Here is a 12,619-nt window from a genome sequence, read left to right on the forward strand (position 1 = left end):
AATAATAATAATGTAACTGTATACACTATACAGTAAATTATTCTGTTGTTTTGTATTTAAACCGCTGTATGTGCAACTTTGTGTTGGTTGGGATGTACACTGTGTACTTATATGTAAAATATATTTGTTACCGTGTATTTCTGTGTTCTGAGTATAAAAACAATATTCTCAAATATTTTACAACACACTTATGTATGTACTGTCTGTAGTAAATGTAACACTGAACAAAAAAAGGCCTAACTCACTATGATGAATGAAGAAGAAGTGTTTTCCATTCATCATAGTGTTTTACATTGAGCACATCAGTGTTCAAATGGTTCTTATAAATGTCTATTCATATGATGGTTTGTGTTTGTCATTTGAAAACAAAATACCATTTTGAGATTAAATAACATTGTTTTGAATGTTAAGTTTAATTTTGCAGGAGAAGTGAGGGGTTTTGCCCATTGTGTGTGTGTTTTTTTGATTTGTGTGTAGAGTTCTGAGAGTATGAGGTATGCATTCAGAAAATGTGTGTAACCAATCGAGAAAAACTGTAATCACAAACAATTTTTCAATGCAAATTAACTCATTAGTTGTTAATAAGAAATATGTCAACTCCAATTATTTATATGCACATGAACAGTGAAAATAACTCATTATCATTAAAATGAATAGCAGTAGGTGCGGTCACCCATCTCTAAGGAAGGAAGCTTCATACAACATCAACGCAACGCTTGCTGTCAGTCTAACCCGCTGTACACGCACTCTTTGTGTGCTCACCTCCCCAACACCCCCCTCACCTGCCCCCCTCACCTCCCCCCAACCCCCCCCCCGCCTCCCCCATCACCTCCCCCCTCACCTCCCCCACCTCCCCAACACCCCCCTCACCTCCACAACACCCCCCTCACCTCCCCCGCTCACCTCCCCAACACCCCCCTCACCTCCCCCGCTCACCTCCCCAACACCCCCCTCACCTCCCCCACTCACCTCCCCCCAAAAACCCTCCCCCCCCGCCTCCCCCATCACCTCCCCCCTCACCTCCCTCCCCTCCCCAACACCCCCCTCACCTCCCCAACACCCCCCTCACCTCCCCCACTCACCTCCCCCCAAAAACCCTCCCCCCCCCCCGCCTCCCCCATCACCTCCCCCCTCACCTCCCCCACCTCCCCAACACCCCCCTCACCTCCCCAACACCCCCCTCACCTCCCCCACTCACCTCCCCCCAAAAACCCTCCCCCCCCCGCCTCCCCCATCACCTCCCCCCTCACCTCCCCCCCCTCCCCAACACCCCCCTCACCTCCAGGTAGACGGCCCAGGGCATGACCAGCGAGGCCACCAGCAGGTCAGCCACGGCCAGGCTCACCACCAGGTAGTTGGTGGTGGTCTGGAGGGAGCGCTCCCGCAGCACGGCCAGGCACACCAGCACGTTCCCGAACACGATGGCCAGGATGAGCAGCGAGTACAGCATAGCGTAGTAGTTCAGCTCGGCCTCCCCCCCCGCCCCCGCCGCGCTGCCGTTCCCCTGCTCCTCCGACAGGAAGTCCGACTCATTCCAGAACCGCTCTGCGCCGCTAAACATCGTCATGGAGATGTCCCGGTGACATGGGAGACGGGCTCGATGATGGATCTGAGAGGAGAGGACACCGGAGGAGATGCAAGGAGAAGAAGGAGAAGAGACGAGAAAACAAGATTTCTTCAAGGTGAGAGGAAGGAACGGGTGGAACGAGAAGAAAGGAGAGGTGGAGAGCTGAGGCTAATGTTCCTCACATCACGTCCTGTCCCCATGACATCACGTCCTGTCCCCATGACATCACGTCCTGTCCCCATGACGAACCCCACATACATAAGGCCCCCTCTTCAGTACACCCTATAGCTCTCACAATATGAAAGCCCATCCGTCAGATGTGATGGCGTCTCATTCATAATCAGGCCATGGCCGTCGCATCAGACACCGAGCTGAGTGGCAGAAAGGGAGCCGGATAATCACATTCAGGTTTCAGTCCATTTTTTTCCAACAAAAGAACTAGAGTCGTAGCCATACATAGCTTTAGATTTGAAATGTTTTCCAGACATTATTGCCATAGACTGTCGGTCAAACGTGATCACGTCATTTTGGCTCACTGCAATATTGATACTTCACAATATGATTAGCTGAGCGTACGTGGAATCTGTCTGGTCTTTTTGCTATGGCTTTACATTTACATTTAGCAGACCCTCTTATCCAGAGCGACTTACAGTAAGTACAGGGACATTCCCCCGAGGCAAGTAGGGTGAAGTGCCTTGCCCAAGGACACAACGTCAGTTTGCTTGACCGGGAATCGAACTGGCAACCTTCGGATTACTAGCCCGCTTCCCTCACCGCTCAGCCACCTGACTCCTGGTTTTCTTTTTGGAGGATGATCTTTCCCGTCACACCCTATATGCACTTACTGTAAATGGTTCCGATGAGAGCCTTTGAGAAATGACTTAAAAGCTAATTGTAAATGCAATGCACAAATGGCTTACTTCCCTTGACCAGTTACTGTAAGCCTCTGCCGAAGCCATTTCACAATGGCTGACACTCTTAACAAGCCTCTCTTTCCATCCCTTTTCACTTTTTGATCGAACATGACTTTGCATTTTAAAATAGCTTTTGTTTGCTGGCCTTTTAGAATCAGATCTCTCTTTCTCTCCACATACATCTCCCATGTCTACGTTCCCTCTTCTCCATCGGCGTATCTAGGGGGGGCTGGGGGGGCTGGAGCCCCCCCAAAAGTTTCATTAGCCCCCCCCAAAAAAAATCATTAAAAAATCATATTTTTTTTGTCTTCATATTTTAAATCTAAATTAGTTAATTTCTCTTCCTAAAACCCACTAGAGGACACTATTTAAAAGGATATTTTCAAAAAATTCTTCTGGGGAACATGCCCCCAGACCCCCCTAGTTTTGCTGGGTCACAGGAAAAATAATAGGTTTTATCTAGGGGCTTAGCACCCCCAAAAGTGGGAACCTAGATTCGCCCCTGCTCTTCTCATCCCTCTCTGAGCCCCCTTCCTCCTTCCTACCTTCACCCATGGCTCTGCCTCCGTGTCTATCCTGGCCTGCAGATGGCTCGAGGCCTGATAACAGATCTGCTTACACTGGCGTCCATGTGATTCCCAGGTACACAGACTGCGCCCTCTTCTCCAGCCCTTCCTGGTCAGTGGGGGAGAGATGGAGGAGGTGAGGGGGAGGGATGGAGGAGGTGAGGGGGAGGGATGGAGGAGGTGAGGGGGAGGGATGGAAGAGGTGAGGGGGAGGGATGATGGAGGTGAGGGGGAGGGATTGAGGAGGTGAGGGGGAGGGATGGAGGAGGTGAGGGGGAGGGATGGAAGAGGTGAGGGGGAGGGATGATGGAGGTGAGGGGGAGGGATGGAGGAGGTGAGGGGGAAGGATGGAGGAGGTGAGGGGGAGGGATGGAGGAGGTGAGGGGGAGGGATGGAGGAGGTGAGGGGGAGGGATGGAGGAGGTGAGGGGAAGGGATGGAGGAGGTGAGGGGAAGGGATGGAGGAGGTGAGGGGGAGGGATGGAGGAGGTGAGGGGGAGGGATGGAGGAGGTGAGGGGGAGGGATGGAGGAGGTGAGGGATGGAGGAGGTGAGCGGGGCACTTGGAGGGATGCGGCTGGAGGGGAATGGGAGTCATCAGGAGCATGTTGGCTGGGAGGCAGAGAGCACGTTTTCAGATTGGGACCCAGCCTGCGGCTTTTTTTCCACATTTCTGTGAGCACGACTCAGAGCGGCTCCCCTCTCGTCTACTGATGTTGTTGTTCTGCAAAGCTGCTTGTCCCCTTGCCATGTTGACCTTGCAACACCCGGACCCACTCCTGGTTCCAACCGTCTCTCTAATGTGTACAGCTAACCCTCTGTTTCCTGGCTCTGCGCTTTCCTCCTCTCTGCTCAGCTATGCTGTTCTGTAACAGAACCATGCATTGTGTGTGTGTGGTGGGGGGGGGGGGGGGGGGTGACCGTGTGACTGCAGACTGACTCAGTGTACTCGTGGCATACTTGCTGCCCTGTTATGATAACCACCCCCAGCTCTGTCAATGAGAGTGCAGCATGGGGCTCTGGTCAAGGAGAAATACAACTTTTAAAGGGTGTCTGTGCGTGTGTGCGCTCGCTCTGTTTCAGCAGGCAGACAGCTTGGCAGTGCTGAGGAGACGTGCACCCTTAACTGCGCGTGAATCTGTTGCTGGACGCAATTACGTTTAGATTTGTTGGTTTTAGCTTAGGAAACGTGTGTGTGTTTGTGTGAAAATGTGTCGTCTCAGAGTCATCTCTCTATGTGTCTCTCCACACATACCTACGTGCTTGGGAACAGCGCCGTGCTTATTAGTCCCTTTAATGGCTCCGGTTGTTTTGAAGGTGCCAACATAAAGCAAACACCCACCTCCCACAAACAACCTACACGGTACACACAGAACAGGGCTCCAAACACAGACCTGGGCTGAAGCAGCGCCAAGTAACGCATCAATGTGCATATACATTGCAACCGCTAAACACAATATTTTAAAGATGACCAAAAACGAACATATCGGAAGTTAACATTTAACAGACTGTTAAATCATCCTAAGTAAACTAGATGATACGAGCTAAATAACCAAAATAATCTTTAATACGTGCAGTTATTGTTGATGTTCCATCTGAAAAAATATGCTTCCAGTCAAAGTGTCTCAATTTACAACCTTACTTAATCAAACCTTCAACAAGAAATTCTGTCAAATTCATAATATTGCGAACGGAGCTCGTGAGATTGGGGTCAGTCCTTGATACCTTAACCACAATTACGCGTGACAAATGACATTAGTCATTCCATGATTATTGTCAGAAATTGCTCAAGGATATCAATGAGTAATGTACATATTGTAATAAATGTAAAAGACAAGGTCATATAATGAATCAATTAATAATTGGAATAGAAGATAAGGAAAGTATACCTTTTAGACTCTCACAAAGGAGAACACAATAGATGCCATGGCGTGATCCATCAGTTGAAAGATAAAAGTTGACCGGTCTGTTTGTATCCTCTCCAACTGTACGGAGAGCGAAGGGGCGCCCATCTCCGTGCAGACAGCCAGAGCTCCGAGTCTGAGACTCATAAATCCTCAATAAAATATATATTAACCTTCTCCGATTTCTTCACCTTGAGTTATTCAATTTAAGACATGATACGGCTCACTTTCTCTTTACTGGTCTTGTTGCGCGTAAAACAGAGGCGCGCGCACGGGATGTCAAGAAGGAACAGTTACTTAGTTTGAGCTGTCTAGCAAACCTCAATGAAAACCCCAAGAGTTCACTATTAAGCGGTGGCTAGCAGGGTGGTTTTGAAAATGGCTGATTTACCAACTAATCGTTCTGTATTGTGAGCTTGGAGAAGGAAGAAGAAGCCAATTCGTCCATTGAAATACGAAGATCCCAAGAATTTGGCATGCCTCCTTCAACCCTAACCAACCAAGTTTGGGATAAAAGATGCTATGACATCATACAATTTATATTTCATACAGGGCCATGCAAATACAATATTTACATTGATTTTATTTGAAAAATAATATAGCTTATCTTAAAGGGTCATACGGCTTCGTGCCAGTCAGTAAAATTGATATAACATCCCGGGACATTCGCAAACGCAACATTTCAGTGACGTACATGCGTGTTAATTCAGATGGAATCGTTATAAAGCCTGATGTAGGCTTTTCAGATATCACACATGCATCGCGGAAACCTCAGCGGAAAGAATCCCTAAAAATAGCAAGAGAATATTCCGAATTCAGCCACCTAATTTGTTCTCAGAACAAAAAGCTAATACCTTAGATACCAGGAAACGTTTGGGCGTTGAAGACGTTTTTTCCTATTATCCAATGTTGAAGAAATATGTCATCTTTGGAAATCACAGGCATTATAAGGCCTACAGAGTAGCTGAAACCTGATAAACTAACATCTGCACATGTGAAGACAATGTGGAAGACAAGTTGTGATTGAGTTATTGTCAGGTATTTTATCTTTCATAAAGACTCACCCTAAACACCAAATCTTAAAATAAATCTTCATATGCAGGGTTGCAAGGGGGAGGAGATGAATCTGGTTCATATAGCTGCAGCTGATTAATTCACCCAGATCTTCATTCCTTTGACAACCGGCACGCCTGCATGCATTCACATCTTTTACAGTATGTCAAGTTGATCTTATAACTAATGTACACTTGTCATCGCGTCCTTGAGGTTTACAGCATATTTGACCTGAACCATCATTGAGGAAAAAACATCAATTTCATCTCATGTATAGCAGAAAGGTGCCTGACTGTCTTCGTTCAGGGATGGAATTAATTATACATATTGACTATATGGCACCAAATTTAATGTGATATGTGGTGACAATATTCTGAACGTCTGCCAATGTGATCGAGGATACAAATAATAAAAGTAAAAATTCAGCTAAGTTCACGCATGCTGTTGTGCTGCGTGCACTGAGCTCAACATTTTAATCCCATGTCTAATTTACATACATTTAAATCATGTGCATATTAAAAGTGTATTCCATACGCTAGACACCATCTGTTCTATACATTCCACGACATGCAAATTCGCAATGCTTCAATCCCCGATGAATGGAAGCGATTGGCACCATCTAATTAGTTTTTGAAGTTCTTTGTCGCACTCTTGCGTGATTTATTATGCCGGTCCAGAGCTACGTATTAGTGCTGAATGAGTGGGATGAAAGAGAGAGAGAATGAAACAGAACTGAGAACTAAAGGAATGACTATTTTGGTATAAACGGTTTCTGTAAAAGAATGAAACACCAATTCAAAAGCAAACCACCCATCACCTTGAATCACTCAAGATATAATCTGAACACGCTCTGGAGTGCAGTGGACCTCCCATGTGTCATGTTACACATGCCAACTACTGTAGCAGCAACTCTAAACCCTGAGGGGATAGTGAAATATTACCTGAACATGTTTTTTTCCGTCTAGCCACTTGACTCCCCACTACACCTCCAGCATCCCTGTAAGTCTACAAGCTTGTCCTTGAAATCAATCACACGCAGACACACCGAAAACCTTAACCTCCAGTAGTCTCTGTTCTTAAACAGTATAAAGACGACAGCCATATTTTTATGGACAGTTGCACCTGTCTAAACTGGCCCAGTTACTGACAATGGAGGGCAGCCACATAAAATGTAATGGAGAGAGGAATGGGGGAGAGACGGTTGGGGGAGAGAGGTGAGAGAGCAACCTTCCTCCTCAGTGAGAGATACTGAGACCTTGAGCTGACTGTGTGCTTGACAACTGTTTGCAGAGCCGTCACAAGATAAATAGCTGACCAGAGTAATGCAGGTTTGACCATCATCAATGACCATGCATACTGGCCCTTTAAGAACAGTAGTTTTTAGGTGGGAATAGCTTTACCATGAGATCTAACTGGGTAGTGTAACACACTGCTGCCATCTATTGGCTCAAAGTTGAAATTACAGAAAGAGCCTTGAATTACCACAACATGGACTTCAACCCATCCGTGTGTATTCACACATGTTCCAATGTTCCAATAACGAACAAGAACGACACTAAAGGACATCCTTGGATTTTTTGTTTCAAATGTGATTATCAAAAATCAACCCTCATTCACATGTACATTTTCTCAGTGACTTCAGGAATAGAACACATTTTTCATATCTTCAGGTCAAACCTATTGTGCAAGTCAGGTTTAATAGTATCCTAAACCACTCAATTGCATTCAACTCTTTCAGTACCAAGCACACACTTTGGGTCAAAATCAGTAAGCAGTTATATACGTAACCAGAGCCGGCCCAAAGCATAAAAGAACTAAGCGGCTGCCAGAGGGTTTCCATGACCGATATCCATACTATTACTAAAAAGGTGATCAATTCCTCAATGCAAAGGACTTGTCAACATAATCTGACTGAATCACTGTCTCCAATGTGTGTTGAACATGTGGGTGCTGTGTCCTAATCCTTGAACAGTGTTCTGGTCATGCCAGATCCTTTTGTGATGTGTGTGATTGCAGTTCTCTCAGGTTTACATTGCTAAACACACACACAACAGGTTCTCACTGGTTGTAGTCATAGAAGGGAGAAGGGCGTGACGTGAAAGAATCTGATGTTCACCAGCCACGATGAGTAATCGTCAGCTGCTTATGAGTGTGCAGCTCAATATATCTTAGAACTTGTGGTTTTTGAAAACCACAAGCATTCCATTCCTTCATCCAAAACACAGATTTTAAAGTAATGTTCTTTAATTTCTTTTATTGGCTGTGTTACAAAAAAATCGTGTCATCCAATCAAACTGCTAATATGGTTACACACACAATCATGTTTGAATATGAAGCAGAAACCTTTTTTTAATATACATTTCTGCATAGACAAATTAGGATGAAAACATGATCACTGATATAATATTGTAACAAATCATACTAATCAGACTGAAACAACCAGGCACTGGAGGGGATCAGGTCTACTTGAAGACGTAGATCACTTTTAAATCAGAAATACTCAATGGGATCATGGTGGGATTTGGAATCCTGCAGGCCTGTCAGATCCAGTGTTCCTCCTGTATGAGGAAGCGTCTTGTAAACCCGCAGGTGAACATGGTCATCTCCCCCAACATGGACCTAGAACCAAAAACGATTCATATGAGGAGGTAAGCTACGTCAAATACGAAACAACACGCATCCTATCCAGATCATAAAGTGCACCTCTCCTTACCTTAATAAAGTAGTTTGTACCGGCCACAACCTGCGTCTTGAACGATTTCGCTGTGAAGGTGTCAAAACTCTTTCCGGCTTTCTTCTCTGCATGCGGCTTCATCTGTTCGTAAAATATAGTTCAGAGATTTTTGATATTGGGCCCATAGCAATCTGTGCAGTAATAATAAAAGGCTGAGATACTAGGCGATCTATTCAAAGAAGATTCAGGGAACTAATGGATATCATTAAAGGCACGGGCCCTGGATGAAAGTAAATTGTAAAGTTACCTCATCACAAATTTTTTGGACTTCATCCGTAGCTGTTTGCGCAGCTGATGTTCCTCCACGCATCATTTTTAGGGATGGGACGTATGACACTGACGCATCGATGCTTGTGTCGCAAAACCAATACGCACAGTTTCGAAAAAGTGTTTTGGAGCTTGTATCAAATTACGAAACCACGTGATAGATGACGTTCAATGCTTCAAACGTCACAAACTGGTTCGAAGTTTTGCCGCTCTTCTGAACCAGAGCCATAGAAGGAACGAAGCCACCGCTTCTTGTTAAAGACAAATCTCAAATTGCCAGAGAAGCAGCACCAGGCATCGCTCGAGTTTCTTCCATCAGTCATTATTATTTAGCCAAATCCGTATTGTAATAATTATAAATCCGTGCACTTGAGTGTTGTGTTATTTTATTGTTTGACGAGGGTGAGGTTGTCACGGTCCCTTCCTCTCTCCTCTCGTAGTTGCCCCACCACCTCTGAGGTCTGGGCTATACAGCTCTTGATGGCTCTGTCTCGGCTCAAATGACCCTTCATCATCTACAAGACAGACGACACAACATTTTTTTTTAACATTTAGTCATTTAGCAGACGCTCTTATCCAGAGCGACTTACAGTAAGTACAGGGACATTCTCCCCGAGGCAAGTAGGGTGAAGTGCCTTGCCCAAGGACACAACGTCATTTTGCACGGCTGGGAATCGAACTGGCAACCTTCAGATTACTAGCACGACTCCCTCACCACTCAGCCATCTGACTGAATTATCATGGCATGTGGGACTCAAACATGCAGGGAAAATACACTTTTACACACCACAGAGACAATACCAATTCACAGCACACACGCAAAAACACAGGCACAAATCACACACGCAGGTCGGTTCCCCCACCTTGTCCCCAGACCAGGCTCTGGGCTCTGCTGAGGCTGGCAGAGTACCAGCCCGTGTCCTGCAGAGCAGCCAGGGTGACGGGGTCGACCCGGACCAAAGTGGGGTCCCCCAGAGACGACGCCATGATGGAACCATGGCATATACTTTCAGGTGGGAACACGCTTTACCATGAGATCTAACTGGGTAGTGTAACACACTGCTGCCATTTTGTGGCTCAAAGTTGAAATGACAGAAAGCCTTGAATTACCGCAACATGGACTTCAACCCATCCGTGTGTATTCACACATGTTCCAATGTTCCAATAACGAACAAAAAATACACTAAAGGACATGCTTAGATTTTGAGTTTCAAAATTTAATGATCAAAAATCAACCCTCATTCACATGCAGAGCCGTACATTTTCTCAGTAACTTCAGAACACAGAGGACAGTAATATTACAAATATTTCATATCTTCAGGTCAAACCTATTGTGCAAGTCAGGTTTAATAGTATCCTAAACCACTCAATTGCATTCAACTCTTTCAGTACCAAGCACACACTTTGGGTCAAAATCAGTAAGCAGTTATACACGTAACCAGAGCCGGCCCAAAGCATAAAAGAACTAAGCGGCTGCCAGAGGGTTTCCATGACCGATATCCATACTATTACTAAAAAGGTGATCAATTCCTCAATGCAAAGGACTTGTCAACATAATCTGACTGAATCACTGTCTCCAATGTGTGTTGAACATGTGGGTGCTGTGTCCTAATCCTTGAACAGTGTTCTGGTCATGCCAGATCCTTTTGTGATGTGTGTGATTGCAGTTCTCTCAGGTTTACATTGCTAAACACACACACAACAGGTTCTCACTGGTTGTAGTCATAGAAGGGAGAAGGGCGTGACGTGAAAGAATCTGATGTTCACCAGCCACGATGAGTAATCGTCAGCTGCTTATGAGTGTGCTGCTCAATATATCTTAGAACTTGTGGTTTTTGAAAACCACAAGCATTCCATTCCTTCATCCAAAACACAGATTTTAAAGTAATGTTCTTTAATTTCTTTTATTGGCTGTGTTACAAAAAAATCGTGTCATCCAATCAAACTGCTAATATGGTTACACACACAATCATGTTTGAATATGAAGCAGAAACCTTTTTTTAATATACATTTCTGCATAGACAAATTAGGATGAAAACCTGATCACTGATATAATATTGTAACAAATCATACTAATCAGACTGAAACAACCAGGCACTGGAGGGGATCAGGTCTACTTGAAGACGTAGATCACTTTTAAATCAGAAATACTCAATGGGATCATGGTGGGATTTGGAATCCTGCAGGCCTGTCAGATCCAGTGTTCCTCCTGTATGAGGAAGCGTCTTGTACACCCGCAGGTGAACATGGTCATCTCCCCCAACATGGACCTAGAACCAAAAACGATTCATATGAGGAGGTAAGCTACGTCAAATACGAAACAACACGCATCCTATCCAGATCATAAAGTGCACCTCTCCTTACCTTAATAAAGTAGTTTGTACCGGCCACAACCTGCGTCTTGAACGATTTCGCTGTGAAGGTGTCAAAACTCTTTCCGGCTTTCTTCTCTGCATGCGGCTTCATCTGTTCGTAAAATATAGTTCAGAGATTTTTGATATTGGGCCCATAGCAATCTGTGCAGTAATAATAAAAGGCTGAGATACTAGGCGATCTATTCAAAGAAGATTCAGGGAACTAATGGATATCATTAAAGGCACGGGCCCTGGATGAAAGTAAATTGTAAAGTTACCTCATCACAAATTTTTTGGACTTCATCCGTAGCTGTTTGCGCAGCTGATGTTCCTCCAGGCATCATTTTTAGGGATGGGACGTATGACACTGACGCATCGATGGTTGTGTCGCAAAACCAATACGCACAGTTTCGAAAAAGTGTTTTGGAGCTTGTATCAAATTACGAAACCACGTGATAGATGACGTTCAATGCTTCAAACGTCACAAACTGGTTCGAAGTTTTGCCGCTCTTCTGAACCAGAGCCATAGAAGGAACGAAGCCACCGCTTCTTGTTAAAGACAAATCTCAAATTGCCAGAGAAGCAGCACCAGTTATCGCTCGAGTTTCTTCCATCAGTCATTATTATTTAGCCAAATCCGTATTGTAATAATTATAAATCCGTGCACTTGAGTGTTGTGTTATTTTATTGTTTGACGAGGGTGAGGTTGTCACGGTCCCTTCCTCTCTCCTCTCGTAGTTGCCCCACCACCTCTGAGGTCTGGGCTATACAGCTCTTGATGGCTCTGTCTCGGCTCAAATGACCCTTCATCATCTACAAGACAGACGACACATTTTTTTTTTACATTTAGTCATTTAGCAGACGCTCTTATCCAGAGCGACTTACAGTAAGTACAGGGACATTCTCCCCGAGGCAAGTAGGGTGAAGTGCCTTGCCCAAGGACACAACGTCATTTTGCACGGCTGGGAATCGAACTGGCAACCTTCAGATTACTAGCACGACTCCCTCACCACTCAGCCATCTGACTGAATTATCATGGCATGTGGGACTCAAACATGCAGGGAAAATACACTTTTACACACCACAGAGACAATACCAATTCACAGCACACACGCAAAAACACAGGCACAAATCACACACGCAGGTCGGTTCCCCCACCTTGTCCCCAGACCAGGCTCTGGGCTCTGCTGAGGCTGGCAGAGTACCAGCCCGTGTCCTGCAGAGCAGCCAGGGTGACGGGGTCGACCCGGACCAAAGTGGGG

General features: G+C 45.3%; 3 protein-coding genes across 3 annotated transcripts in view; all 3 read right to left on the bottom strand.

The window, feature by feature from the left end:
* Nucleotides 1-5,358, bottom strand: part of drd3 (dopamine receptor D3) — a 14,383-nt gene extending 9,025 nt beyond the window's left edge. The window contains 2 exon segments of the mRNA XM_062480367.1: nt 1,280-1,609; nt 4,935-5,358. Of these exon segments, the coding sequence (XP_062336351.1) occupies nt 1,280-1,567 (288 nt within the window). The 5' untranslated portion in view covers nt 1,568-1,609; nt 4,935-5,358.
* Nucleotides 5,359-8,325: 2,967 nt separating this feature from the next.
* On the bottom strand, nt 8,326-9,235 carry LOC134034859 (cystatin-B-like). The gene is made up of 3 exons (XM_062479529.1): nt 8,984-9,235; nt 8,716-8,817; nt 8,326-8,621 (listed from the first exon to the last, which is right to left on the bottom strand). Exons 1-3 carry the CDS (start codon nt 9,047-9,049, stop codon nt 8,493-8,495), a joined length of 297 nt encoding a protein of 98 aa, XP_062335513.1. The 5' UTR covers nt 9,050-9,235; the 3' UTR covers nt 8,326-8,492.
* Nucleotides 9,236-10,880: 1,645 nt separating this feature from the next.
* Nucleotides 10,881-11,870, bottom strand: LOC134035262 (cystatin-B-like). Its single transcript, XM_062480224.1, has 3 exons — nt 11,636-11,870; nt 11,368-11,469; nt 10,881-11,273 (listed from the first exon to the last, which is right to left on the bottom strand). The coding sequence occupies exons 1-3, from the start codon at nt 11,699-11,701 to the stop codon at nt 11,145-11,147; spliced, it is 297 nt and encodes a 98-aa protein (XP_062336208.1). The 5' UTR covers nt 11,702-11,870; the 3' UTR covers nt 10,881-11,144.
* Nucleotides 11,871-12,619: the final 749 nt, after the last annotated feature.

This window comes from Osmerus eperlanus, chromosome 15, assembly GCF_963692335.1.
Source record: "Osmerus eperlanus chromosome 15, fOsmEpe2.1, whole genome shotgun sequence".
Classification (NCBI taxonomy): Eukaryota; Metazoa; Chordata; class Actinopteri; order Osmeriformes; family Osmeridae; genus Osmerus; species Osmerus eperlanus.